Raw genomic sequence first — 26,172 nt, 5'->3', positions numbered from 1 at the left:
CGTGGGATCAAACCCACGCCCCCTGCGTTGGAAGTGCGGAGTCTTAACCACCAGACCACCGGGAAAGTCCCTTCAGTCTCTTTTAAAATTTTATTTTACTTTTTTCTCTTATCTCATTTCTGGACATACCAGCACAAGTTGAGTTGCTGTGGGCAGGGGGCAGTCTTGAAACCCAACTTCATCCAGACACATGATCCATAAACTCCTCTGGGATGGCAGAAAAAGAAGGAAAGGAGAGGTACTCCAGCATGAGGAGCAAGTAATAGTGTCACACAAAGGACTCCGGCTACCTGTGACCACACCAGGGCCTGAGGTGTCCCGTGACCGAGTCAACTGAGAGAGTCCAGGAGGTCTCAGCCCCGGCTACCACACTGAGGGGCAAATCCAGGCTTCCCCTAGTTCTGGGAAAAGCTCATGGCTGGATCCTCTTGCGGTACAGGTAGGCGTTGCTCACCTGGTTCATAATGACCAAGCTGGTAACGACAGGGCATAGCACAGCCAGGTACCAGACCCCACCAGTGACTGTGGCAGTGAACCAGAGTGAGCACATGCCCAACAAGAGGCTGGCACTACCCAGAAGGTAGCCCACCAACCCAGAAGTGGCATGGTACAGCTTGAGCTTGGCCAGGGGCCATCGAGGCAGCAATTTGGGGTAGAGCAGCCCCACCCCACCTGAGCACTGCAGCCCTGCCCACAGCACAGCTAGCAGCCCTGCCCGCCCATGCCACGTGGCCAGGTGGGCTTTGCCAAGCTGTTCCTTGTGAAGGATGACAAGGCCCAGGCCCAGCAGTGCACACAGCAGGGCTAGCAGCTGCAGAACCCAGTGGCAGCGTGCTCGGCCCTTCCGCGAGAGGGAGCGCAGCAGCGAACTCTCAGGAGAGAACACCAGCAGTGCCTCGGTCATCAGGAAGGAGAACTGGGGAGACAGGGATGGGACACTAAATGAGAGTGCTGCCCAGCAGAAGGGAAGAAAGCTTTAGATATAACCTAAGCTGCCAGCTAGTGTGGGCAGATTCCGCTTCATTCTCTCCCCACTAACGAGTATCTATTTGGTGGCACAAGAGTGGAGAATTCCATCTGGGACAGAACATCTGCTCTGAGTAACCAGCAGGAGGTACCTCTCCACACTGCTTCTAGCTGCTATTCTGAAATGTCATCTCTGCTGTGCTACCCAGCAAACACAAGGTTTGAGATGTGGCAGTTATAAATGATTCACAAGCTTTGTTTTTCTGACACAGGACTGGATACAATTTCTTGGCAAGAGTTGGCCACATGGGTGCACTGTTTCAGGAAAATTAGGTGCATCACTATAAATTAAGGTGAAAAGGGACACAGGTATACCCAAATGCATATTCTAAGCCTCCTGCCTGGAGGTGGACGAAGCCTCATTTTGTGCTTAGACAAACCCATTTGCCCTGCATCTCGAATACTCTAGTTCAAGCGTGGGATATAAACTATAGGCAGGAGTTGGAGCATACAGTGCATCTAACCCCACATCCCATTACTCCAAACAGATATTAAGTGTTCATTAACATTTAGAGGGCGCTAAGACCACCACCCATAGCTATGCTCCCTCCCATCCCTAAGAGCTGGACAGGCCCACTACTTACAGCCAGAGACATAAGCACAGGGTGCCAGGAGAAGAGACCTGGAATGAGAAGAGGAAGCCTCGTGAAGCTGAAGCAAGAAGAACCCAGCCACGCCAATCCCCACGGGCTGAGGAGTATGAGTAGCTCATCGCCCAAGGAGGTGCTGCCAAAATGCAAGCCCCTTCTTGCTGCAACAAACTGACCCCATACCTATCATCTCTTCCTGGACCCTCCCTGGATCAGAAGCCATGCTTTGCCACTCCTCTGGCAGTCCTCCCTCCTTCCCCCTGCACTTTGCAAGAGGCAGCTAAGTGGAGCACCAAGACAAGAGAAGCCAGGTACTCTATGGGACCTGGCCAAGCTGGCAGAGCCCCAACTCTCATCTATTCCACCCCACTTATTCCTCCAGCATAGCATGTCCCTCAGCCAACCAGGCCTTTCCCAGGAGTCAGATCCAAGGCTTACTATTGCCCCTGCTCCCCAGGAAAAGTGACACTTTCCTTCCCAAAAGTCAATTATGAATTCTACTTACTGGAGCCAGGCCTGGCAAGTACAGCCACAAAGATGGTGAAGCCCAGTGCCACAATGTGGGCAGCAGCCCCAGATGCAGTGCGCAGAGCTCGGTATATGTGCGACTCGGTCTCCACAGAAAGGGCCATGGTCAACCAGGCCGGCTGTAGCCTGAAAGCATAGCAGAGTGAGCAAGGGTCTCTGGTGCCCGCTGTCCACTCTTTTCACTGGAGCAAGGGTTGCGGGGCAGGAATGCCACTCTCTTCCAAAAAGTTAAGGTAGGCAGGGACAGTACTAAGGCAGGCACCAGGAATAGTCGAGGACTGGTGGCCTGTCAGCGTGTACCCGCATCTGAATTGGCACTGATCACTGGCCCACCTTCCAGGTAAGATAGGCAAGGCCGTGTAATAGACTACAAATCCCAGCGTGCACCACGCCGTCGCCGGGCGGGAGCGCCTGCTGGAAGGGCGTGAAGCACTACGGGAATTGTAGTTCCCAGTTGCGTCGAAATTATGGCCTGAGTCCCTTTGCGCACAGCCTCCCCACTTGCCGCTGGCCTGCTTCCCCTACACGCTAGGGATTCGCCTGCCTCACCCGCAGCGCCGACCTGACGAGGTGGTTCCCTCCCGAGAAAGTGGGTTACTCGGGGCTCTGCCGCGCGCCCTGCCGCTCCGTCGCGGAGCCTCTTAACTTCCGGGTGCGACGCCTTTCCATCCGGGACTTCCTGGGACAGTCCCCCGCAGCCACACGGCTGAGTCGCGCTGCACAGGCGCTGTTGAGCAGATGGCCTCACGGGTGTTCAGTGCGCAGGCGTGCTTGACCAGGCAGCCCAAACCTCCGGGCTGTTTCTGACAGGTGCTCCCAGGGACAGTGGCGCCAGCTACGGACCCCGGCCCCACTAGCGCCATGGGCAGTAGCTGCCGCATCGAATGCATATTCTTCAGCGAGTTCCACCCCACGCTGGGACCGAAGATCACCTATCAGGTGCCATCCGGGCTCGCGGGGCATGGGAGGCAAGGTAGAGGGACGCTCGGGGGAGTTCAGCCAGATGCCTGGAAGCGGTGGAACCCAGTGCCCCGTGCTGCACGCAGGCACGCCACCCCTTCATTCGCGGAAAATCGTGAACCAAGAGTATATTCAGACCCAGTCCCAGGCTCCCGGTGTGGCAAGGCAAACAAACATTCACATAGGCAGTGATTGTGGGAAATCGGGATGTGGGGGCCCAGGGGAGGTGCCAGGTTCTACGAGAGGTGTGAGTGGTGATCCACTAGTATCCCTGGATGCATCGGAATTTAGGTGAGGCAGGAGTGTGCCAGGTGGAGGGTACAGCGTATGCAAAAGCCAGGAGGTAGGTGAGAACATAATGTGTGTTTGGAAACACAAAAGAGTGGGCCTGGGTGGATGGGAGAGAGGAGAAACCCTGGAGAAGAGGGATTAGGTCTTGGGGCTCACCCTGTGTATTCCACCTAGTTATAAGGTCCACTAAGGGGATTCTTGGCACTCCCTTCCACAGGTCCCCGAGGACTTCATCTCCCGGGAGCTGTTTGACACCGTCCAGGTGTACATCATCACCAAGCCAGAGCTGCAGAATAAGCTCATCACTGTGTGAGGCCCTAGCTGGGGGGTTGGGAGGGTTCCCAGGAGGAGTGGAAAGACTTGGGGGTGAGAGGAGCCTGACTCTGTTCCCATCTGTTCCCCTCGTCCAGCACAGCCATGGAGAAGAAACTGATTGGCTGCCCCGTGTGCATCGAGCACAAGAAGTACAGCCGCAATGCCCTGCTCTTCAACCTAGGCTTCGTGTGTGATGCCCAGGCCAAGACTTGTGCCCTTGAGCCCATCGTCAAAAAGCTGGCTGGCTACCTGACCACACTGGAAGTATGCAACACGATGGGCTTGGGTGGATGGGCTTGGGTGGATGGGCAGGCAGAGTTAGGGAAGGTGTTCGCATGTCTCCAAAGCCCTCCAGACCCGGGAACCTTCCAGAGTAGGATGCCAACCAAGGGTCCTGGGGTGTGCCCACCATGCTGTCCATGCTCCATCCAGCTAGAGAGCAGCTTCGTGTCCACGGAGGAGAGCAAACAGAAGTTGGTGCCCATCATGACCATCTTGCTGGAGGAGCTAAATGCCTCAGGCCGGTGCACTCTGCCCATCGGTATGGCCCAGCCTCTGTAAGGACAGCAGAGGGGTCAAGGAGGGATGGGGAAGTGTCAGGGGAAGGTGAGCCCAGTCAAGGACAAGACTCGTGAACAAATTGGTGGCCAGGAAATAGCCATGAGCTGAGCTGATGATGTCCAGGGCCCAGTGCGTGATGGGGCTGGAGAGGGGGAGGCCAGTAGAGCTCTCTAGCTCTGCTCCTTGGGCGTGTTCCTTCCCCTGTATGGACCTCAGTCTGTTGCTCCATAAAAGGGGAAGATGGCCCTACCCAGAGTCACCTGCCTGCCTCAAGGGTGGCTGGGAGGACTGGATGGTAATTGATGGCCTCTTGGAATAGATGGCACTGAGGATATGGGTGGGGTTCCCTGCAGATGAGTCTAACACCATCCACTTGAAGGTCATTGAGCAGCGGCCTGACCCTCCTGTGGCCCAGGAGTATGATGTGCCTGTCTTTACCAAAGACAAGGAGGATTTCTTCAACTCACAGTGGGACCTCACCACACAACAGGTATGCTAGCCCTCCCTGGCTATCATGACCTGCGGCTGGCCACAGCCCTGGCCTCATCCCACCCCTACTTACCCTGCTCTTCCCTGCCCAGATCCTGCCCTACATTGATGGTTTCCGCCACGTCCAGAAGATCTCAGCCGAGGCAGACGTGGAGCTCAACCTAGTGCGCATCGCCATCCAGAACCTGCTGTGAGTGGGGAACAGTGACACTCAGGACAGGGTCGCCAGTCAGGAAGAGCCCAGGAGCCCTGAGTGTGGGAGCTGGGAAGGCATGGCCCTCAGAAGCTGAGCACAGCTATCTCCCCCAGGTACTACGGCGTTGTGACACTGGTGTCCATCCTCCAGGTAGGTGTGTCTGGGGTCTGATTAAATGGAGAATGGATCATGTGGCTGAGCCCAATTGGGGCTATGTCAGACTTCCAAGCCCCTCACTCAGGCCCCTGTGCCTCCTGCTACCCTCCAGTACTCCAATGTGTACTGCCCGACGCCCAAGGTCCAGGACCTAGTAGATGACAAGTCCCTGCAGGAGGCGTGTCTATCCTACGTGACCAAGCAAGGTATTAGCAGGCTCTGGGGGAGGCCATCTCAGGGAGGGCAGGGCCACCTGGAGAGCTGATCCCTGATGCCTACAGGGCACAAGAGGGCCAGTCTCCGGGATGTGTTCCAGCTGTACTGCAGCCTGAGCCCTGGCACTACTGTGAGAGATCTCATTGGCCGCCACCCCCAACAGCTGCAGCACGTTGATGAACGGTCAGAGGGGGATCCCCTGGGGCATGGAAGGTTTGCCTTCCATGAGGGCAGGTACACTCTCTGTGTCTCTCCCGAGCCCTGGGTCAGAGAGAAAGCAGGAGATTCCTGATGAGCAGAATCATGTGGCACTGCTACTCCAGGAAGGCTTCCTGGAGGTGATGGGTTTGAAGTCCAGTCTGGTCACTGAAACAAAACTGGAGGGGAGACTGGCCTGGCTAGAAGGAGGCCTGGCCAGAGCATCACCCCTTTCTTCCTCAACCCTCACCCCAGGAAGCTGATCCAGTTCGGGCTTATGAAGAACCTCATCCGGCGACTACAGAAGTATCCCGTGCGGGTGTCTCGGGAGGAGCGGAGCCACCCTGCCAGGCTTTACACAGGCTGCCACAGTTACGATGAGATCTGCTGCAAGACAGGTAGAGGCAGGCAGGACCACTGAGGTGGGGTCAAGGCAGGGTGGCCAGGCCAAGGCTTCTGACCTCACCTCCACCACACCACCCAGGCATGAGCTACCAAGAGCTGGATGAACGGCTGGAAAATGACCCCAACATCATCATCTGCTGGAAGTGAGGCTGGTGGGGGCTGGACCAGGCACACAGCTATGGCTATTCTCTCCTCCTAAGCCCTGCCTGGTGCATGAGGACTAGACCTACAAACTAGTCCATTACTGTCTCAAAGTTAACCCTCATTTCTATAAATAAAGTCATCCATTTCAACCTGCCTTTATTGAATACTGCCTCTGAGTCAGCCACCAGAGAGAACTCACAGTGAAAGAAATAGCCATGGTCCGACGCCCTGGAGCACCATCTGGTGGCCAGAACCAACAATGGGCATGTAAAAGTGCCTGCTAATTATAAACTGAAATAAATAGCCAGAAAGAATCAATGGGGAAGCTGAGATGAAAAGTGAGTTGGGATGGAAGCTGAGGCTGCTCTGCATCAGATTCTCAAGGAAGGCCTAGCTGAACTGACTTAAATTGAACTCTGAAGGAGGAAGAGTATTCCAGACAGAGGTAACAGGCGCAAAAGCCCTGAAGCAAAAGCCACTTTAGGATGTATGAGGAAGCCAAGGGAAGCCCGTGGGGCTGGAACATATTGTAGAAGACAAGGGGGAGAGGGGGAAGAAATGAAGTCCCGAGGTAGGAGAGGGGACAAGAGCCTGATTCTGCAGCGTTGCTGGTAAGCTGCTTTGGACATAGTATTTTGAGGGCCAGAGGCAGCCAGATTCACACTCATGTGAGGAAGTAATGTCTCATATACACCTTTAAAAGACTCCTGGTGGGAATTCCCTGGCAGTCCAATGGTTAGGACTTAGGGCTCTCACTGCCGAGGGCCGAGGTTCAATCCCTGGTCGGGGAGCTAATATCCTACATGCCACGTGGCGTGGCCAAAAAAAAAAAAAAAAAGACTCCTGGCTACTCAGGAAGGTCAAGAGTGGAAATGGGTCCAGTAAAAAGACCACAGTAGTTACCTCATGAGAGGTGATGGCAGCCTGGCCTAGGATGGAGAGAAGCTGTGAGCCCTGCGCAGTATTTCGGGTGTAGAGCCAACAAGGTGGAGCTGCGCGCGAGGAATACTGGAGCGAGGGGGCCACGGAGAGGAGCATCCGTGTGGTTGGAGAGGGAGCAGCTACAGGGAGAGCTGGTGGGGGGTGGGCCGACTTGACGTCCATCTGAGGAGGAAGCTAGAACTCAAGAGTCTGTAACTCAGGGAGACCCGTGAGCCGCAGCCAGTTGTGAGGGAGAAAGCTCCAGGAATCTAAGGAGGGTTGCTACCCGTAGCCTGGCAAGCAGGCGGACGCTGGCGTGACGGGACCCAGCGCGGGCCGCCAGCAGGGGCGGGACCCAGGCCGCAGTGCGCAGGCGTTGAGCTAACCGTTTCCATGGCGGCGAGGACTCACGCTCCGCAACCGCTTTACAACTGTAGGGCCCCAGACTTCGGGCCCGCAGGAGACCGTGGTCCCCAAGCGTGTCAGCATCCACATCTCAGCGCAGGCCGCTGCTCGCGGTGAGCCGAACCCCACCTTCCCGCTTCCTGTCCCTTGAGCCGACATGGGCGACCTGGAGTTGCTGCTGCCCGGGGAGGCTGACGTGCTAGTGCGGGGACTGCGCAGCTTCCAGCTGCGCGAGATGGGCTCCGGAGGGTGAGACAGCTGGATCCGGGGTCAGGTGGAGTCATGGGGTCAGAGTCCTTGAGTGGAGGAGTGTGGGCCTGACATTGGGGGGAGGGGTTGCCCGGCGTGGAGGGGCCCCTCGGTGGGGAGGTAAAGCTCTCCGAGACAGGGTTATATGGTCCTGAGCCACCTTGGACCCCGGTTAGGCTTCAGTAGGACCCAGCCCCCGCACCCACTCCTACTGCACACATGTGCACCCACATGCACACACACCCTGTCTGGGCAGGTGGAACCAGCAGCACGAGAATCTCGAGAAGCTGAACATGCAGGCTATCCTTGATGCCACGGCCAGCCAGGGCGAGCCCATCCAGGAGCTGCTGGTCACCCATAGGAAGGTAGGTTGGAGTCACAGGCAGGGTTCCTGTCTTCTCACCACCCCCCATCCCCACCAGTCTACCCCTCAGGAACACCCTGGGTGCCTGCACTTCCCTCTGGCTGGCACCCCTGTCCTCCCCAAAGGAAAAGGAAAAGTGTGTTACACATTTGATTTTGCAGCCCTATGGGACAGGACCCTGGCATGCCAGGTGGGGTGTAGGATGTGAGTTGATTAGGGAGATAATCCTGGAACCTAGAACAGCCTAGGCTGTAGGGGGAGGGCCCAAGTTCTAAAGGCATTACTGAATAGACTGTCGGGTTAGAGGGGGGCACCCACTAAAGTGGGGTGGGACTTTGGCATAGAAGAAGGCAACCTTCCCAACATGAGAGAGAGGGAGTTAGAAACCAGGGATTGGCTTAACTGGAATGTGAGCCAGGAGGTGGCACCAGTAGATGACCTGAAATATCACTTGACAGAAAGATTCCTCTGCAAGGAAAAGGTGGAGCGCCCTACTGGGGTGTGAGGTAGGAATAGGGCACTGTGAAGGGCCCTGAATAAGAGTGAGGCCAAGGGCTTCCCTGGTGGCGCAGTGGTTGAGAGTCCGCCTGCCGATGCAGGGGACACGGGTTCGTGCCCCGGTTTGGGAAGATCCCACATGCCGCGGAGCGGCTAGGCCCGTGAGCCATGGCCGCTGAGCCTGCGCGTCCGGAGCCTGTGCTCCGCAATGGGAGAGGCCACAACAGTGAAAGGCCCGCGAGCCGCAAAAAAAAAAAAAAAAAAAAAAAAAAGAGTGAAAGGACAGGGACGAGAGAGGGAATGAGCAGGAGGGCTGGCCTGAGAGGTACACTTGAATGGGGGAGGACCTGACAAGGGCTCAGGTGCAGGGGGAGCATGGCAGCCTGGGGACAAGGCAAGGGCCAGTAATAGGAAGCCTGGGGAATGCCCCCACAGAGATGTCAGAGGCAGCTGGAAATGAAGGTCTAAGGTGCAGGAGAGAGATCGGGAAGGAATTCATGGAGCAGAGGAGAGTCTGGAGCCCAGGGGAGTTTGAGGAGGGCTGGGCTGGGCTGAGCCAGAGATGGGAGGGTTGCCAGGCTAAGTAGGCCCACCTCATCCCGGTCCTTCCCCTCCCAAAGATCCCGACGCTGGTGGTGGAGCTGATTGCAGTGGAGATGTGGAAGCAGAAGGTGTTCCCTGTGCTGTGCAGGCTGGAAGACTTCAAGCCCCCAAACACTTTTCCCATTTACATGGTGGTGAGCCATCGGTTCATACCCCTTCCCACCCCTTCAGAGGGCCCTGGACTAGAGAGAGTAGCTGGTAGCCCCTATCCCTCTCTCAGCAGCCCAGGGCCCTGTCCTCCTCTTTATCTGACAGTTACACCATGAGGCCTCCATCATCAACCTCCTGGAGACAGTATTCTTCCACAAGGTGAGGCACCAGCCCTGCCCATTGGCTAGCCTAGGCCGGGGTCTGGCAGCAAGGGGGGTTGTGTCTGTTTGGGAAGGGCATCAGAGGCAGAATGTTTCCCCTCCACCTGCCCCTCAGGAGGTGTGTGAGTCAGCAGAGGACACCATCTTGGACCTGGTGGACTACTGCCACCGCAAACTGACTCTGTTGGTCGCCCAGAGTGGCCATGGTGGCCCCCCTGAGGAGGAGGAGTCCCAGTATGGCACCCCCATGCAGGTGGGCTGAGGTTTCCGGGGGTTGGCAAGGGCTAGACCCAGGCTCCCCTAGCTTGAACACCATGTGCCCCACCCCAGGAGCTGCAGAAGCAGGCAGAGCTGATGGAATTTGAGATCGCACTAAAGGCCCTCTCAGTGCTGCGCTACATCACAGACTGTATGGACAGGTGGGCTGTCCTGCTAAGCTGGGGCCTGCAGTGGAGGGCTGGTAGCCTGGGCCTGTAGCCTCAGCTCACCTCTCCATCCACGTCCCTAGCCTTTCCCTGAGCACCTTGAGCCGCATGCTCAGCACCCACAATCTGCCCTGTCTCCTGGTGGAACTGCTGGAGCACAGTCCCTGGAGCCGGCAGGAAGGCGGTAAGGTCCTCCTCCACCTGCCTAAGCCCCAGTTCACTGCTTCCAGGACATCCTCCAGGATTGATGGGGTGGGCAGCTTGCACACAGGCAGAAAACTTTGCCCCCTTGACCACAGAGAATACCAGGATGCCTCACCCAAAGTGGGCCTAGACCTGGACTCTGCAGCAGGCAGGGCCTGTGTGTCTACCACTGAGGACTCACCCTGCTCTGAAGTGAGCAGCGCCCCAGCATGGGCACATTCTGTGCCCAGACAGTGGTCAGTCCCTAGCCCGCACAGCTGGCTCACTCACAGAGCATGCAACGCCTGCAGACAGTATGCTGGCTCCTCTCCCCAGGCAAGCTGCAGCAATTTGAGAGCGGCCGTTGGCAGACAGTGTCCCCCTCGGAGCAGCAAAAGCTGAGCAAGTTGGATGGGCAGGTGTGGATCGCCCTGTACAATCTGCTGCTAAGCCCTGAGGCCCGGGCCCGCTACTGCCTCACAAGCTTTGCCAAAGGACAGCTACTCAAGGTAGGGAACTCCTCCCACACCAGTCACCACCGCCCCAGCACTGCCCCATGCCTCCCTTGATGTTTATTTTTGCCCACTCACCTCATCCCCAGCCCTCTCTCCACACCTTGGGCCTCAGGTGACACAGCAGCTAGTAGGACATGGGTCCCACTGGCACCCTCAGCTCAGCCCAGCTCAGGCCCTCTTTGTTCCTCGACCCTCTGACCAGCACCGCTTCACACTGGCCTCCCCTGGACACTCTTGCAGCTTCGGGCCTTCCTCACAGACACACTGCTCGACCAGCTGCCCAACCTGGCAGACCTGCAGGGTTTCCTGGCCCACCTGGCCTTGACCGAAGCCCAGCCCCCTAAGAAGGACCTGGTGTTGGAACAGGTAGGCCCTAGGTAGTTAGTTGTTCAGGACCACTGCCCACTTTACCAGCTCCTCCCTGCCACTCTCCACTTCTCTTCCCCAGATCCCAGAAATCTGGGAGCGGCTAGAGCGAGAGAACAGAGGCAAGTGGCAGGCTATTGCCAAGCATCAGCTGCGGCATGTATTCAGCCCCTCGGAGCAGGAACTGAGGCTGCAGGCACGAAGGTGAGGCCTGCTGAGCTGGCAGAAAGGGTAGAAGGGAGGCAGAAGACATGGATGTGGGTAGGGCTGCTCCCGTCCACCCACCCACCAGGTCCAGCCAAGTCCTCCTGACCCTTTTCCCAGGTGGGCGGAGACCTACAGACTGGACGTGCTAGAGGCAGTGGCTCCAGAGCAGCCCCGCTGTGCCTACTGCAATGCAGAGGCCTCCAAGCGCTGCTCACGATGCCAGAATGAGTGGTATTGCAGCAGGTGAGGGTATCCTAGGACCTTGGACCCCTGAGTCCCACTACCATATCTCTCATAGCACGGCATCCTCACCGGCCCATTTGCCTGCAGGGAGTGCCAAGTCAAGCACTGGGAGAAGCATAGAAAGGCTTGTGTCCCGGCAGCCCAGGGTGACAGAGCCAAGTGAAGGCTGCAGCTGCTGAGGACCGAGCACCCATGCCATACAACCCCGTGCCCCTGAACCTCTGGATCTCAGTCCGGCCTCTGCAAGCGCCCCAGCCTCCCAGGTGGTGAGGATAGCAGACGGGAAGAGCTGCTGACCCATCTCCCCCAGCAAAGCGCTCGCCACTTCCTGCTCCATCCGGCGGGTAGGCTTAGGGTGCAGCCTCAGCAAGCTGGGGCAGGAGGCCTGGGCCGGGGGCAAGGATCGGATGTGAGGACCCTCTTCCTCCAGTACAGTAAAGCTAGCTTCCAGAAACACGCCTGTTTCCGCGTGGCCCTTTGAGGTCGTCGTGGTTGTTAGGGGGAGGGGAATTGCTCGCTAGATGAAGGGAGGATAGGAAACGGAGGGCGGGGACTCCGCGAGAGCAGCCCCTCGCTGAGCCCGCCGCCCCACTCCGCCTGCGGGCCGACACAGCCCGGGCGCCCAGGTTTCCATCGCGCCTCTCTCCTCCGCTCTCCCGCCGCTCTGCCTGAATCCCGGGGGCGGCACCGGATCGGGGCCCGCCCCGCTGCCCCGCCCGCCCCGCGCTCGCTTGAGCCCAGAGCCGGCGGGACTCCTGGCCCGACAGGGCCATGTCCGCTGAGCCTGAGCTCATTGAGCTGCGGGACCTGGCACCCGCGCGGTGCGCCGCCCCGGGCCGCACCCGGCTTGAGCGTGCCAACGCGCTGCGCATCGCGCCGGGCACAGCGCGCAACGCCGCAAGGCAGCTGGTCCCAGGCCGCGGCCACCGCTTCCAGCCCGCGGGGCCCACTACGCACACATGGTGCGACCTCTGTGGCGACTTCATCTGGGGCGTCGTGCGCAAGGGCCTGCAGTGCGCACGTGAGTAGCGGCCCTGTGCGCTGGCGGGAGACAAACGGGTGGCCAAGGGGCAGCACCGTCGCTGAGGGCCGTTGGGACGGAGGGGGTTGGCGGGTTCAGTTCCCACGGACAAGGTCCGTTACCTTTACCCCATAGCATAAGAGAGTGCGGGCCAATGGTTTATAACTTTGCCAAGCTCCACCTGTGTCTGGGACATAGGCAGAGGCTGTTGCCTGTGAATAACAAGGTGCTGCTTTCAATTTTAAAGGGTGCCTTGGCCCTTCTTGAGAAAGGCATTGTGCCTACCAGTCTCTGAGTTCATATTCCCACACCCGTCCCTTCCCAAAGATTCACTCGCCAAGTCCTGCTGCAGAATCCTTGCCGTGAAGGGAATTTACTCACCTATGGGAGAAGGCCTGGAAAAAGTCAGAACCTTGGGTGGGCCCGCTGCAAGCAGGAGTTTTGAGTATTTAGCAGATACCTATTGCAAGTTCAGTCAACCAGGTGCTAAAACATGAAACACAGCCACACACTAGCTGGTGCTTCTGCCCTCCCAGGAATCACCAGCAAGCAGAGGTTGCTCTACCACTGGCTATATACCAGCTAGAATCACTTGGAATGCTTTTACAGCCCTCCAATGCTTGGACCCTACCACAGACCTGCTAATTCAATCACTGGGAGTGTACCAGCAATTTTTAAAAACAGATCCTTCTAATGTGCAGCCTGGGTTGAGAATCACTGCTCTAGCCCATTTAGGAACTTAAGGAAGGTGTCCCAAGCCTGTGTGTGCCTGGAGACCCTCTCATCTAGTACAGGAGTTTGTCCTTTATTCAGCTGGGAGGAGCACGGGAGTTGTGACAGAACACAAAGCATGAACAAGGGCTCGGATACAGCAGTGTTCCCAAGGAGAAATAAAGTGGCCATGGAAATGAAAAACAGGACAATTTGGGTGTGTGTCAGAGGCAGAAACAAGAGCGGAATCAAGGATGAGTTGAGGTGGTTTGGTTTTGTTTTGCCTCAACTGGGAGAATGGTAGCGACTTTTGGTGAGCTGAGGAACACTGGCAAGGGTAAGAGTGAGGAAAAGTGAAGAATTAAAAGGGGTAGGAAAGTGAGTTAAATTCTGGGCATGTTGGGTTGAAATGTTTATTAGACATCCAAATGAAGATAGTGACACATAGGATTTGATCTCAGTGGGGAGGTCAGTGATGGAAGCCTTGGATCTGGGGTAGGTCAGCGTACACAGAGAAGGGAAGCGATCAGAACTGAGCCTCGGACACTCCACCATTAGATCTAGAAGTTGAAACAGAACTAAAGGAGCTGAGCAGGAGCTGCAGGGGGGTGGGAGGAAAACCGGGGTAATGGGGGCCCCCGGGAGCAAGCATCAGACGATGCTGAGGAGGTGAAGACGGAGACGGGACTGCCGGATTCGGCGGTGCGCAGGAGTTTCCTGGAGGGAGGGGCAAGCCTGACCGGAATGGGTAGAGGGTGAAGGCGAGGAATTAAGAGTGTTTGTAGACCAGTGTTGGTAAGTTTTTGGTGTGAGGGGAGTAGAAACAAATGACAACTAGAGGGGGGCCACTGGGTTAAAAGTATTTAATTTTTTCCCTTCAAGTAAATGGGCGGAGGGAGGGACGCTGATGAGGAAGGGGGAAGTTCTGCCCTAGGCTCTAGAAATGCAACTGTTGAGCAGGCCTGGATCCCTAACCGCCTGAGGCCTTCCCGCCAGTTTCAAGACGCCGGGGGACCAACTCTAAGATCTGCGTAGCAGTGGGCGGTAACGGGGCCTGAAAAAAGGCCGATCATGCAGAACACCGCGAGCAACGGCCTTCACCCCGGGGCTTCGCTTCTGCCCTCGGGACGCTTCTCCGAGCTGGTGCTGGGGTTCCTCCGCCTCACGGCCAGCCCTCTCTGCAGATTGCAAGTTCACCTGCCACTACCGTTGCCGCGCGCTCGTCTGCCTAGACTGCTGCGGACCCCGGGACCTGGGCTGGGAACCGGCGCTGGAGCGGGACACGAATGTGGTGAGCGCGGGACCGGGGAGCTTACAGGCAAGGCAGGTATGCGCTGACGAGCGGGCCACACTGCAGGCGTTCCCTAGGGCCGCCTGGCGCTACGCGCAATGAACGTTCTGATAGCCGACTTCCTGGCGGCAGAGAGTAGCTAATTCTGCGCGCGGGCTCGAAGGGGTGCCGGTGGTGCTGACTCGGCCCTTACCGCCCGGAGCCACCGAGGCTCCGAGCTAGCACAATTTCCGCACTTTCCCACAGCCGCATCCGGTCTTGAGGCCACGCTGGTGCACATGCGCACACATTCCAACTAGTTTCCTGTGGGAGGTGGGGCCTGCGAGGCGGAGCTGAGCTGAGCTGCCAGAGCGATGAGATCATTCCTGGAGGCGAGGCGCGTGTGGCCCCGCCCTTCGACATTCGTCCTCCAACGAGATGAGAGCTAGATCCGCGCTGTCTACGTTTCAGTGTTAACGGTTGCGGCGCGGACACTGGTTCCGGCGCGGACACTGGTTCCGGCGCACGCGCACACGCGCCTGGGGCGGTGGTGGGAGGCTACGGGCGCACTGGAACCGGCGGGCGCGGCGATGGGCGAGGCGGACGCGGGGACTCCCTCTTTCGAGATGACCTGGAGTAGCACGACAAGCAGTGGTTACTGCAGCCAGGAGGACTCGGACTCAGAGCTCGAGCAGTACTTCACAGCGCGTACCTCACTGGCGCGCAGGCCGCGCCGGGATCAGGTGGGGGCCGGGGGTTGCGGGAAGCGGGCTGGGGGCGGTCGCTGGGACCCCGCTCCTCCCCAGTAAGTTGCCTGGTCGAGAACTTGTGGGCAGCCCTTGGGTCGAGTTGCCTGCCGTGAGCGTGGGCCAGCCCTCGGAACCGTGTGTTGGGCTTTCAGCGCGTCGGTACTGAGAGCTGAGGCCTTGCTGTTTCTGTCACAGACCGGTTGAACCAGGGGAAGCAGCTAAGTGGCATGGGGTAGACCAGGGACAGGCATTATCCACCGATTACTAAGGCTGACTGCGCAGTCTAGACTAACACCTCTATTTCCGCGTGCGGGCGCTCCCACCCCCTCTCTGGGGGACCAGGAGGAAGTGGAGGGGGAGGAGTCCTCGCCGGGAATTGAGAAGGGTGTTTAGGAGAGAGGCAAGGGAAGGTCCAGGCCCCTCCATTTGCACTCCTGGATGGAGGCAGCGTGGTCCCCATCTCTTGCCGGTCCTGGCCTGTCACCAGCTACTGGACTGTGGAAGATTCTGAGCCTCCCCTCCTTTGCAGTGGACCAGGAGTGCTCGCTTGGGCAGCATATATAGTAAAGTTAGAGCGGACCTGGAGAAAGGGGATCTGGGAATGGATGGGAAGGAAGCCTTGTTCTGGACTGTAAGCATCCAGGAGCACTTTATCCACAAGAGGTGGGGAAGGCTAGATTGTAAAATGCCCTGAGAGGGGTCAAGAGAGATAGGGGTTACTAATCCAGGACTATAAATTGCAGTGCTGGAGCAGCTGTGCCTCTCGGAGTCTCCCAGGTGTCCCCATCATCAGAGACCTCTGTGATGTGTGCCATGAGTGTGGCCGCCAGGCTCAGATCACTGTTCCGGAGATGGTACACCTCAGAAGAGCACCCTGGTCAGGGCATCGGGAAAGAGAGATGGGGACCATGAAGTAAAGTTCAGTATACCTGGCAGCAGTGGGGCAGAACTCCTTACATGAGTCAAGAAAAGGGAGTTGTGGATAACTCTTTAGGGGAAAATTCTATACCTGGAAAGTTGAGCCCAGAGTTTGGGTACAAGGTTTGAGTGTGGATCCCTGGGACTGTCCGTGTGTCACTCAGGCCTGAGCCATCTTCCATTGTGGAAAGGTGAGAAAACCACAAGACACTAACCAATTGAAAAGGAGGCTGGGGCGTCCCAAGTTGTATGTAAAATAAAACCATCAGTCACTATGGACAGTGGCAGAGTAGAAGGTGGGTGGCTATAGTGTCGCAGAAGGGAAATTCCATGGTATCCCTCTGGGACAGCTGTTGGAATCCTCCTCTAGCAGTCAGCTTCGGAAAATGGAAAAAGATACTCTTCCTCCTCTAGAATCCTGGGAGGACAGTGCAGTACCTCCAGTCCAAGTCCCTTGTTTTATGAATAAAGATACTGAGGGAGGTTCACCTGGAGAAGGGAAGGGGCTGGAACTGAGGTCACTGCATCCCAGCTCAGGGCTCCTGGATAACCCAGGAAGGGAAGAGGAAGGACCCAGGCTAGAGCTCAGAGCCATCACAAGGAAGGGGAATGAGTTAGTGCCATCTCTTTGATCACCCTGTTGTGTAAGTAGAATTCTCTTCCTTTTTGCCCTGGCACTAGTCTGCTCAGCTTTCCTCCTGCCCCTAGCACCCCTTCCATCCTGACACTCCTTCCCACTGGGGTACTTCTTCCTGTCTCAGGCCCTCTCCTTGGGCCTGAACAAACACATCCACCCTTTATTCCCAACCTCCAGCCCTTATTTTACCTCCCAGATCCCTTGTTTTCCAGGGTCCAGACCATTTGTTCTTACTAGTCCTACAGGGTTTCCCACTGTCTCCAACAAGGTTTCTGCTAGAGTTTTTTTGTTTTCTTTTGTTTTCAATATTTACTTGTTTATTTATTTGGTTGCTCCAGGTCTTAGTTGTGGCACGCAGGATCTCCGTTGCAGCATGCGGGATCTTTTAGTTGCAGCATGCAGGATCTAGTTCCCTGACCAGGGATGGAACTTGAGCCCCCTGCATTGGGAACGTGGGGTCTTAACCACTGGACCACCAGGGAAGTCCCTAGAGTCTTCACTTCTCAATGCTCTTTTCCATCTAGGAGACTTTTGGAAACTTGGGGAAGCAAATAGGGTGCAGTTCCCACCCCTCCCCCAGTCTCAGTCCTCAGTGCCATGTACTTGCTGACCACTGAACAGCAGCAGGTTCTAGATAAAGAGCATACTGCTAAAAGGCTGTGGACTCTACCCTACCCCCTCATCTGTCCTTCCTGTTGTCCCCTTGAGATGGTTTAAGCTTAGGGCGCTCCAAGGCAGTAGTCAGGAAGAAGCCTGGCTGTCCTGGGCTCAGAGCTGAGCACAAGGTTAAGCTTATTCTGCAGGAGACCCTCTGATGGGAGCTCCCCTGGGACAAGGCATTGGTCAGTGATGATCTCAGCTGTGTCTGTGACACTCTCATTCCTACTAGGGCCTATCTGACGTCAACAGGAGGTAAGGGTGATGCAATGGGACCAAGGGAGTTTGGCAGAAGCCCTGGCCCATACTCCACCCTTCAGACAAGAATCCAGTCCCTGGAGGAACAGAGGAAGGGCTGAGTGGTAAAGCTAACACCTTTGGGCTAAACCTCTAGACAGCAGAGAGGAGGTACATAAGCCTCCCTGTTTGGCAGTTGTGGGACAGGCTTTACCAGGAGGCTGCCCATGCCAACTTCTGGCAGATTGGAGCCTGGCCTGAAGCTGCCTTTCGTGCAGATTGGGTCAAGATCAAATGGCATGTCATAGTGGATTCCTCACTATGTCTGAGACATGCAGGGCTGGCCCAAGTCCCCCACCAAGGAGGTTAAGGTTGTAGATGTTGCCCTTCTCCTCCTGCCCACTGGTGGCTGGGCTCCTGGTGTGTACCATTCCCCATACCTCTCACCCTGCAGTGAGCCATGGCCAGGGCAGACTGGCAAAGTGGACTGTCTTCTCCAGGGTACACCCTGACCCCATCCAACTAGGGTGCTGGGATCAAGCTGTTCCTTTTCAGAGTCCCCAATCTTTTCCTGGCTCCTAGCCTTGTGTTTTTCGTTGCCTTGGTTTTAAGGTATCCTTAGGGCCTCACCCAGTGCTGAGGAGGCTCCAGGCAGGTGGCAGAGAAGCCAAATGATTCTGCCTTGGCTGTCTCCATCCATAGCATGCAGAACCAAGGGCAGTGATGGGTTCTTCTCATCAGGCCTCAAACTTTGTTGTCAGTTTCCAAAGGCTTCCCACAGGCCATTTTTCAGAGTGGTCCACCCAGGGCTTACCTCCTTGCCCGTGACATGCATTGCAGAGGAATGGGTTTCATAAGGATCCTATGTCCATGCTTGCCCATCTTTCAGGATGAGCCCGTGGAGTGGGAGACACCTGACCTTTCTCAGGCTGAGATTGAGCAGAAGATCAAGGAGTACAATGGCCAGATCAACAGCAACTTGTTCATGAGCCTGGTGAGTTGACAGCCTGTTTTGGAGAGAGACAGGAACCCAACTGTTTGCCTGATGCCCAAAGGGTCACAGCTGAGGTATTCTTGGGTAGACCCTAGCAGTGATTTATTCACACCCAGCCTAGCCCCAAGTGGACTGGTAGTGCCCAAGTCTGTTCCATCTCATCTGGCATCTAGTCATGGTTTGGTTTCTCCTCTTTAGAACAAGGATGGCTCCTACACAGGCTTCATCAAGGTTCAACTGAAGCTGGTGCGCCCTGTCTCAGTTCCCGCCAGCAAGAAGCCACCCTCCTTGCAGGATGCCCGGCGGGGCCCAGGGCGGGGTACAGCTGTGAAACGCCGCACCTCCTTCTACCTGCCCAAGGATGCTGTCAAGCACCTGCATGTCTTGTCACGCACACGGGCACGCGAGGTCATCGAGGCCCTGCTGCGCAAGTTCTTGGTGGTGGATGACCCCCGCAAGTTTGCACTTTTTGAGCGGGCTGAGCGCCATGGCCAAGGTGGGCTTCCCACCCCACCCCACCATGTGTGAGGGTATATATGCATGTGCCTGTGCACGTAGGAGCTGAGGGGGCTGGGTCTGCCTCTAATCAAACACTCCCTTCCCCCTGCCTGGCTCTCAGTGTACCTCCGGAAGCTGTCAGATGATGAGCAGCCCCTACGGCTACGGCTCCTTGCAGGGCCCAGTGAGAAGGCCCTAAGCTTTGTCCTGAAGGAGAATGACTCTGGGGAGGTGAACGTGAGTAACAGCCCTCCTTAGTTTCTTGGTTGTGACTGGGCAGGACTGGTGGGTTGCAGGCTTGAAAGAGGAATAGGGCTGCAGACAAGCCCTGCAAAGCCTCTCCAGGAATACATGAGCCTTATAGCTAAAGTGAAGGCTTCCAGGAAACTCATGCCAAGGTCTAGGGCTTGTCCCAAGAAGCCAGGAAGAACTGTCTTGGCGCACTGCTCTTTCCTATTGTGGAAAGTCCTCAGGAGATGCAGGAGTCCATCTGATGGCATTCTGATCTCAGACCAGGTCAAAGCCACACAGATGGGCACGGGACAACATGCAGGCACCCGCTTCAGGCATTAGAACCTTTTACCTGGAAGCTGTACAGCTCCAAGGTAGTGCATCTGCAGAGTGAGATCAAACTCAGAGAGAGTGGGCATGACCTGTTCAAAAGTAACTAGGGAATGTTTGGTTTGGTTGCCTGTCCACGAGGTGACTGCCCTACTTTGTGGGGCCCATCTTCTATATGGATTGTTGTTGGGAATCCTAACACAGACCATTCAGGCAAGAACCTGACATTAGAAAGCCCCATCCTAGTTGTGTGATCGGGATGCACTGGTGTTCTTTGGGGAGAGCCTGCTGGTTTGGCAGTGGCCTGCTGTAGCCTGTGTCTCCCTTCTCCCCCTACAGTGGGATGCTTTCAGCATGCCTGAGCTACACAACTTCCTACGCATCCTGCAGCGGGAGGAAGAGGAACATCTCCGCCAGATCCTGCAGAAGTACTCGTATTGCCGCCAGAAGATCCAGGAAGCCCTGCATGCCTGCCCCCTGGGGTGACCTCTCGTACCCCTGGGTGGAAGGAGGAGAGTAGGCAGCGCCAAGGGCGTGCCGTGTGAGTGTGCAAAGGGCCATGTGGCCCGAGGAATGAGTGTGCATGGAGGCCCTCTCTTGCTGGGGGAATGAGCCCAGAGAACAGCGAAGGAGCTGGCCCCCTGTGTCCACCAGTGGGTGTAGCAGAGCATGGCTCTACACCTTCTGCCCTTTGTGTACTGGGTCATGGTGGGCCAGGGTTGCCCTGGGAAGCTGCTCCAAGCTTGCAGCAGGGGTAGAGGAGACAGAAGTCTCCTTAATTTGTGTCTCAGATATGAGAATCTTGGAGACCCTACAAACAGAATAGGGTCATGTTTGCAGGGATGAGGGCCCTCACCTATGGTGAAAGGTTGTGTGTTTCGGGTCTTGGATGGGGTCTCAGGACAGTCCTATCAGAACCGAGGGTGGGTGTTTAAGGTAAGACAGGCATCAAGAAAGAGTCTAGGGTTCCCTCTACAGCACCCTCTGGCTCCTCACACACCCTGGGGTCAGGGAGTGCTGGCTCATGGTGCAACAACAGTGCCTCTGCCTCCTCCAAGGAGGATGTCCCTGTGCCAGGGTCTGTGTGAGTGTGGGCACTGTCCCAGGTCTGTGCCTTGTTTGCCAGTCAAAGCCAGGGTCTTTCCCTTGGGTATTTTTGATGATGTGTGCGAATGTATGTAATATTTTGTGGCCTCAGTTGAATGCCTCCTGTGGGGGAAGGGGTGGGGGTGACAGTCATCAGGGCCTGGGGTCTGAGAGAATTGGCTAAATAAAGATTTAAGAATTCTCCTGCTTTTGGATTCTTTATTATGGGCCCTCATCTGCAGTTGCCCCTCATGCCAGTGGCTGCCGAGGTTGATGGACAGGCTCAGAGCACCTTTTCAAGTGGGACCATGGGACAAATTTGTGAAGGATGTGGTGTATGGATATGTACTGAGTCATCACTCAAACCCCGGGGCTCAGGTCGTGGTGGGGGAAAGAACATCGGCTGCAGCCAGAGCTTAGGGAAACCACACACTCCAAGCTGTGGAAGGCGCTTCACCAAATATTGGGATAACTACTGTGGATCAGACACTGCTCATGGCACCGAAGGTACAGATATGTTAACTCTTGCCTTCATGAAGCATGGCTTCTGGTGGATCTGGAAAGAATTCTGAATTTGAAGTTCTTCAGCCCTGAATGTAGATATACAACTACATTAAGCCAATTCCTTAATTTTCCTTAGGTTCAGTTTCTTTGCCACGTGCCACAGTGGGGATCGTAAAAACGGTGTGGGGATAGAATGAGGGCAGACGGGCACTGCCCAAACTGGCCTAGGGTCAGGCCCTAAAGTGCTGCTTTGGTTGGGTAGGCTCGCTGAGCCTGACCTCTGGGGGTCGGGGACTTCGAAGCCGCAGTACAAGCCGAAGAAACCAGGTGGAGGACACAGCCACCGCTTTCCAGACTATGAGCTGCCCCAGCTGGAGAGGGCGTGGCCTGCTGGGACCTGACGTCTCGCAGTGCATGCTGGGATACCTAGCATCTGAGGGCAGCTATTAGCCCAGCCCCGCGGACCGACGAGAGAAGCAGCCAATCAGAGGCAGGAGCATACGCAGTGTTCGGAAGCGGAAGTGAGGTTTCCGTGGAGACAGCGGAGCCTGCGGAAGGCGGCGGCGGCGGCACCTGCGAGCGGAGGCCTAGGCGGGGCATGGCGGCGCGGACGGTCCTGTGAGAGCGAAGCTGCCGCGGGGCCCGCCATGCGCCGGCGGCCCTGACATGGGCGCCAGCGGCTCCAAAGCTCGGGGCCTGTGGCCCTTCGCCTCGGCGGCGGGGGGCGGCGGCCCGGAGGCGGCTGTCGCTGAGCAAGCTTTGGTGCGACCGCGAGGCCGAGTCGTGCCCCCCTTCGTATTCACGCGCCGCGGGTAAGGGCGTGGGGTTCCGCCCCCGGGAGGACAGACGGGCGGCTGGGTGCCCCGCGTCATGGGGCGCTCCCGCCGCTGTACCCCCTACACCCGAGTCAGGACGGTTCCCATATTTCAGGCTCCCAGAGGAACAAGGGGTGGGGAAAGCCGAGCAGTCGGTTCCTGGCGGCCTGGCTGCTCTGAAGGTCTCCCGAGGAGAAGAGTGGGCCTGAGGCTTGTCCCTGGGCAGGCCCTCCTCACGGTGAAGCTAAGATAGGGCCTCCCTGAGACTTCAGAACCTCTTCCTTTCATCCCATCCATCCCAGCCTGCAAGCTGAAGGCTCCTATCCTCCCTCACCTCCAGTTCTCTCTCGGGGAGAATGACCCTCTGTTTTGTCTGTTTACGTTCCCCACAGTGGTGGGGTTGGACCTCTCTGGGTAGTGGCCAGGAAAGCAGGACTGGCCCCCAGCGTTGGGGATGGGGCCTGGGGAAAAAGACCCTCACCCAGGTATGTTTCCCAGATCTGGAGCACTGACCTCCCCCCTCCCCCAAGCGGCCCAGGCAGGAGCATTCGATTGGCCTCGCTGTGATGGGCCCTGGGGAGTGACACTCAGGTGATGCTGGAGATTTGGCTGTAGATACTAGGGGGACCCCAACAGTGGCAGTTTGGCTGCATCAACCACCTGGATGGGGGAGGATGCAGGCTTTTTCCCTTTAGGCTCCCTCCTAGCTCAGGCATCTGCTATCTCAGGCTTTGGCCCTGGGCCAGCAGTGTCTTCTGGAGTGAGACCAACATGCCCAGGCCACCATCCTGCCCACTCTAGAAGCCCTGGGTGAAGGCAAGGGCCTGATGGAACGGCTACTCTTGCTGAACAAACCAGTGATTTTTTGGTATGGCCTCTCTTCTCATAATCTGACAGAGTAGCACTGGCCACCACCCCACTCCCCACTTCCTTTTGGTATACCCCAGATACTAAGCAAGGGATTCTCCAGGCATACTAACCTCCCTTCCTCCCACCAAGGTTGTTCCTCCCCATTTGGGGGAGGGCATACTTCCCTGTGGTCTGTGGCATTTGCCATGACTAGGTTGGGGCTCCAGCCCAGCCCGTTCCCCTCTCCCTCTGCACAGCTCCATGTTCTATGACGAGGATGGGGATCTGGCTCACGAGTTCTATGAGGAGACAATCGTCACCAAGAACGGGCAGAAGCGGGCCAAGCTGAGGCGGGTACATAAGAACCTGATTCCTCAGGTGAGGGGCTGGGCAGTGGTCATAGAGCCTATGTTGATTGTGTGGAGGTAGACCCAGATGGGGTCTGCTCTTATGGTGGGGGCTCTTGGGGGAGGAGCTGGGAGGAACAGGAAGGCTTCCTGGAGTAGGGGCCCTGAGCTGGCCCTCACTAGCCTCTGTTTCCATGGCAGGGCATCGTGAAGCTGGATCCCCCCCGCATCCACGTGGATTTCCCTGTGATCCTCTATGAGGTGTGAGCCTGGGGGGTGGCAGGCATAAACACCCCCTGCCCCAGCAAGAAACCCCCAGGCTCAAGGTGTGGCTTCCACTGAGGAACCTAGGCTGGGGCCACAACCGTGAATAAACTCCACTGGCCCGGAACCTTCAACTGTGAGCAGGGCAGTCCTACAATGCTGGTTGGGTGTTGGTTTGTATGTGGACAAGAGGTGGCTGGTGGCTGGCAAGGGCTGATGGCGGAGTTACCAGTCCACCTTTCCCAGCAATCCCTACAAGGAGCATGGCAGGGCATATGCTGTTCAGGAATGCCTGGTTCCTGTGCCCTTGCCTGGCCTGCATTCTTCCAAGCTTGCCTAGGGCCCAGCCCTGCTGGAGGCTACAGCACTTTACAAGTAAGGTCTGCCTTTTTCCAGCCCCAGGGCTGTGGGAGCTGTACACAAGTGGGAACTTCCTTTCCCTCACTTCCTTCACCCTCTCGTTGGAGCATTTCAGCCGTTTGCTACCTCGATTCCTCCTGTGTTGGACAGAAGCTGGGGGCAGAACAAGCCTGATTCTTCCTGCCTACCTGCCCATCTGTTCCCACCCCCAGATGGATGGACAGTTTGCTGGCTGTTAATAGGTGTGGGAGGTTTCTCCCTCTACCCTGGGCTGGGCTGATCCCTCCCCACTGCAACTAGTTGTTGACCCCTACCCCAACTGAGAGGGCATAGGATGGGGATCAGGAAGGGCTCTGGATGCCTGTGCCTATGGGGTGTTGCCACATCCCACCTACTGTGTCTAATCCCCCTTGCCCTTACACATCCACCACCCTGTGATAAGGAACAGCACCCTGTGGCTGGTGCCAGTAGCTCTGAGGAGCCCACCACCCATTCCCCTACAGTATACCCATCCCTTCAGGATCAGTAAGAGAAAAGTACTGGAGCCCTGGGTAGGGACAGAAAGGAGAGAACAATCATAAAGGAATACTTAAAATGTGAAAGCTTGTAAATAGTCTAGTCCATGATGTTGGGGCAGAGTCTGATTTCTACATAAAAATGACTTTTTTTTTTTAATTCCTTACTGTGCAAACTCTGTTCTTCAAGCGTGTGAGAAATGGCTTGGGGAGGGTAGCCCTCAATCTAGGAAGGCTGTTGTGTTATTTGTTCAATAAAATTATTTGTAGACCCTGCATACAAGAATGACATCTCTGAGGCTTGATACCCAGTATCTAGACCACCACCTGGGCATAGTAGGTGGGCCTGGGTGGGGGACTCTTGTTGCCCACATCTCCAGCGAGGCCCAGAGTGAGCATGAGCCTAGCCTGCGGCCATTCCAGCTACAATCAGCAGGTGGCAGTGTATTCACACAGACCTCATTGCAGACCCCCTCAGGATGGAGAGCCATTCATACTTGTGTATTGTGTTCAATAAGCGGGGACCCCTGGAATTGGAAGGCCCTGGAGTACCTCAGTAGGGATTGGCCCCATCTGCCTGACCTGAGGTGAGAGTGTGACCACACATAGGTCTGGAACAGTTGTCCTGCCCCCAGCTGTGCCAGCTGACGCCACATGAGGTCACAGCCTGAGCCCCATGGACCTCCAAGGCCCAGCCTTAGGTGGACAGCAGCCAAGTGGGTACCACTGCCCTTGACCTACTGCGAGGCTCTGCAGCCCAAACCTACTTGCACTACCAGGAGAGTAGGCTTGGGGCTTCTGTTCCAGCAGGTAAAGCTCAGCTACCCAATACTTCCTCTGGTCCTTTCTGCCCTGTCTTCTCACCTGCAGTCTGCTCCCTGTGGACATTTGGCCTACACTTCTCAGGTCCTGCTATGAGGCTGGTTCTCTACTAGGCCTAGCCCTTGGCCATCAGCCCATCTCCCAGTAAGGGAGGAGGGAGTTCAAGGACACAGGCTGCTGGGTCTGGGAAGTTGGCCTACCTGTCTTGGAGGTTTAAACTTGTCAAGTGTGAAGCAGGATCACCCTCTGCAGCCTGGACTTGTAGTTTTTCTTTGGGCACCTTCCCGTTTCCCCAGTAAGATGCCAGGCATAAGGCCCTATCGTCGTCCTCCACTGTCCCTCCCACTGACTGCCCCAAGGCCAGGGTTCTGCCATGCTGGGTGGCAGCCCATCACCACTGTCCCAGTGTGGGGGAACTCCCTGTGCTGGGCCTGCCCTAGCTGACCCCAAAGCTGGAAACAATGGGGGTCATGGCTGTGCTTCCCCACTCCCTCCTACTGGGCTGTGCTCACTTCCTTCCTTCCTGAGGAAGTGTCCCTGCCCTGGGACAGTCTGGTCTGGCCTTTGTTTCCCCAGGGGCCCCCAGCCTTGGAGCTTTTAAGGCCTGTGTCCCTTGTGGAGCCAGCACAGTGGTCCAGGAACACCACCCTCCCATGCCATGTCCTGGACTCCTTGGTCATCAGGGTAGACTCCAGGATATGTTCCCATCTCCCCCAGTCCCCCAGTCTTACACAGCCTCTGTTAGGAGAGAGGGCCTGGGCATGAAGGAGGTGGGCTGGTAGGGTCGGGGGGCGGGTAGGCTCAGGGTGATTTGAGGGTGTGCAGATTTGTACCCCTGGAGGGGTCTGCTGGGACCTGCTGCAGCCCTCCTGGGAGCTAGCCACGTTATGGGCACCCGCTTCCCACAGGAATACACCCCTTTCCTCACCCATGTGGTAAGGAGCCCCTTACTCTGCAGCATCTTAGTGAAATCCACCCAGGAACATCCTCTG

The 26,172-nt window shown here is 56.8% G+C and overlaps 5 protein-coding genes across 16 annotated transcripts; 4 read left to right on the top strand and 1 right to left on the bottom strand.

The window, feature by feature from the left end:
- Positions 1-76: 76 nt before the first annotated feature.
- On the bottom strand, positions 77-2,846 carry CYB561D2 (cytochrome b561 family member D2). Of its 2 annotated transcripts, none has more exons than XM_004316856.4 (4): positions 2,694-2,846; positions 2,122-2,270; positions 1,611-1,648; positions 77-916 (listed from the first exon to the last, which is right to left on the bottom strand). In XM_004316856.4, exons 2-4 carry the CDS (start codon positions 2,246-2,248, stop codon positions 413-415), a joined length of 669 nt encoding a protein of 222 aa, XP_004316904.1. In that variant the 5' UTR covers positions 2,249-2,270; positions 2,694-2,846; the 3' UTR covers positions 77-412. The 2 variants fall into 2 exon arrangements, with proteins under 2 accessions (XP_004316904.1, XP_019803267.1); XM_019947708.3 differs by having other exon boundaries at positions 2,707-2,837.
- Positions 2,847-2,856: 10 nt separating this feature from the next.
- On the top strand, positions 2,857-6,229 carry NPRL2 (NPR2 like, GATOR1 complex subunit). 3 transcript variants are annotated; one of them, XM_033865038.2, is made up of 11 exons: positions 2,857-3,083; positions 3,613-3,704; positions 3,806-3,974; positions 4,143-4,251; positions 4,625-4,761; positions 4,853-4,950; positions 5,070-5,106; positions 5,225-5,318; positions 5,394-5,511; positions 5,782-5,924; positions 6,011-6,229. In XM_033865038.2, exons 1-11 carry the CDS (start codon positions 3,006-3,008, stop codon positions 6,076-6,078), a joined length of 1,143 nt encoding a protein of 380 aa, XP_033720929.1. In that variant the 5' UTR covers positions 2,857-3,005; the 3' UTR covers positions 6,079-6,229. The 3 variants fall into 3 exon arrangements, with proteins under 3 accessions (XP_033720929.1, XP_073667254.1, XP_033720930.1); XM_073811153.1 differs by lacking the exon at positions 4,143-4,251 and having other exon boundaries at positions 4,651-4,761; XM_033865039.1 differs by lacking the exon at positions 2,857-3,083 and having other exon boundaries at positions 3,127-3,704; positions 3,811-3,974.
- A 97-nt stretch (positions 6,230-6,326) lies between these two features.
- Positions 6,327-11,822, top strand: ZMYND10 (zinc finger MYND-type containing 10). 5 transcript variants are annotated; one of them, XM_033865033.2, is made up of 12 exons: positions 6,876-7,514; positions 7,907-8,015; positions 9,133-9,249; positions 9,371-9,424; positions 9,542-9,679; positions 9,757-9,845; positions 9,935-10,035; positions 10,371-10,543; positions 10,790-10,915; positions 10,998-11,119; positions 11,240-11,365; positions 11,453-11,822. In XM_033865033.2, exons 1-12 carry the CDS (start codon positions 7,390-7,392, stop codon positions 11,526-11,528), a joined length of 1,356 nt encoding a protein of 451 aa, XP_033720924.1. In that variant the 5' UTR covers positions 6,876-7,389; the 3' UTR covers positions 11,529-11,822. The 5 variants fall into 5 exon arrangements, with proteins under 5 accessions (XP_033720927.1, XP_033720928.1, XP_033720926.1 ...); XM_033865034.2 differs by having other exon boundaries at positions 7,377-7,650; XM_033865036.1 differs by lacking the exon at positions 9,133-9,249 and having other exon boundaries at positions 6,327-7,514.
- A 141-nt stretch (positions 11,823-11,963) lies between these two features.
- Positions 11,964-20,593, top strand: RASSF1 (Ras association domain family member 1). Of its 4 annotated transcripts, XM_019947722.2 has the most exons (6): positions 11,964-12,386; positions 14,282-14,388; positions 18,455-18,559; positions 18,758-19,055; positions 19,179-19,294; positions 19,958-20,593. In XM_019947722.2, exons 1-6 carry the CDS (start codon positions 12,137-12,139, stop codon positions 20,102-20,104), a joined length of 1,023 nt encoding a protein of 340 aa, XP_019803281.1. In that variant the 5' UTR covers positions 11,964-12,136; the 3' UTR covers positions 20,105-20,593. The 4 variants fall into 4 exon arrangements, with proteins under 4 accessions (XP_019803281.1, XP_004316909.1, XP_073667255.1 ...); XM_004316861.3 differs by lacking the exons at positions 11,964-12,386; positions 14,282-14,388 and adding an exon at positions 14,757-15,110; XM_073811154.1 differs by lacking the exons at positions 11,964-12,386; positions 14,282-14,388 and adding an exon at positions 16,031-16,225.
- Positions 20,594-21,730: 1,137 nt separating this feature from the next.
- On the top strand, positions 21,731-24,634 carry TUSC2 (tumor suppressor 2, mitochondrial calcium regulator). 2 transcript variants are annotated; one of them, XM_019947772.3, is made up of 4 exons: positions 21,731-22,020; positions 22,416-22,508; positions 23,130-23,250; positions 23,421-24,634. In XM_019947772.3, exons 1-4 carry the CDS (start codon positions 21,875-21,877, stop codon positions 23,484-23,486), a joined length of 426 nt encoding a protein of 141 aa, XP_019803331.2. In that variant the 5' UTR covers positions 21,731-21,874; the 3' UTR covers positions 23,487-24,634. The 2 variants fall into 2 exon arrangements, with proteins under 2 accessions (XP_019803331.2, XP_004316912.1); XM_004316864.4 differs by lacking the exon at positions 22,416-22,508 and having other exon boundaries at positions 21,739-22,020.
- Positions 24,635-26,172: the final 1,538 nt, after the last annotated feature.

The sequence above is a fragment of the Tursiops truncatus genome, chromosome 10 (assembly GCF_011762595.2).
Source record: "Tursiops truncatus isolate mTurTru1 chromosome 10, mTurTru1.mat.Y, whole genome shotgun sequence".
NCBI classification, from domain to species: domain Eukaryota; kingdom Metazoa; phylum Chordata; class Mammalia; order Artiodactyla; family Delphinidae; genus Tursiops; species Tursiops truncatus.
The sequence above is the reverse complement of the archived record's forward strand: the minus strand, read 5'-3'. Positions and strand labels throughout refer to the sequence as shown.

Bases quoted from the DNA above. Each gene is read 5' to 3' on its own strand.
- ZMYND10 (XM_033865033.2), top strand. From the start codon at position 7,390: ATGGCGGCGAGGACTCACGCTCCGCAACCGCTTTACAACTGTAGGGCC. The intron at 8,016-9,132 runs GTAGGTTGGAGT...CCCCTCCCAAAG, and splicing joins TGCTGGTCACCCATAGGAAG to ATCCCGACGCTGGTGGTGGA. The intron at 10,544-10,789 runs GTAGGGAACTCC...ACACTCTTGCAG, and splicing joins CCAAAGGACAGCTACTCAAG to CTTCGGGCCTTCCTCACAGA.
- TUSC2 (XM_019947772.3), top strand. From the start codon at position 21,875: ATGGGCGCCAGCGGCTCCAAAGCTCGGGGCCTGTGGCCCTTCGCCTCG. The intron at 22,021-22,415 runs GTAAGGGCGTGG...CGTTCCCCACAG, and splicing joins TTCGTATTCACGCGCCGCGG to TGGTGGGGTTGGACCTCTCT. The intron at 22,509-23,129 runs GTATGTTTCCCA...CCCTCTGCACAG, and splicing joins GGAAAAAGACCCTCACCCAG to CTCCATGTTCTATGACGAGG.
- NPRL2 (XM_033865038.2), top strand. From the start codon at position 3,006: ATGGGCAGTAGCTGCCGCATCGAATGCATATTCTTCAGCGAGTTCCAC. The intron at 3,084-3,612 runs GTGCCATCCGGG...TCCCTTCCACAG, and splicing joins GACCGAAGATCACCTATCAG to GTCCCCGAGGACTTCATCTC. The intron at 3,975-4,142 runs GTATGCAACACG...TGCTCCATCCAG, and splicing joins GCTACCTGACCACACTGGAA to CTAGAGAGCAGCTTCGTGTC.
- RASSF1 (XM_019947722.2), top strand. From the start codon at position 12,137: ATGTCCGCTGAGCCTGAGCTCATTGAGCTGCGGGACCTGGCACCCGCG. The intron at 14,389-18,454 runs GTGAGCGCGGGA...CCCATCTTTCAG, and splicing joins TGGAGCGGGACACGAATGTG to GATGAGCCCGTGGAGTGGGA. The intron at 19,056-19,178 runs GTGGGCTTCCCA...CCTGGCTCTCAG, and splicing joins GGCTGAGCGCCATGGCCAAG to TGTACCTCCGGAAGCTGTCA.
- CYB561D2 (XM_004316856.4), bottom strand. From the start codon at position 2,248: ATGGCCCTTTCTGTGGAGACCGAGTCGCACATATACCGAGCTCTGCGC. The intron at 1,649-2,121 runs GTAAGTAGAATT...TTCTCATTCCAG, and splicing joins ACTTGCCAGGCCTGGCTCCA to GTCTCTTCTCCTGGCACCCT. The intron at 917-1,610 runs GTAAGTAGTGGG...CTGTCTCCCCAG, and splicing joins CTGTGCTTATGTCTCTGGCT to TTCTCCTTCCTGATGACCGA.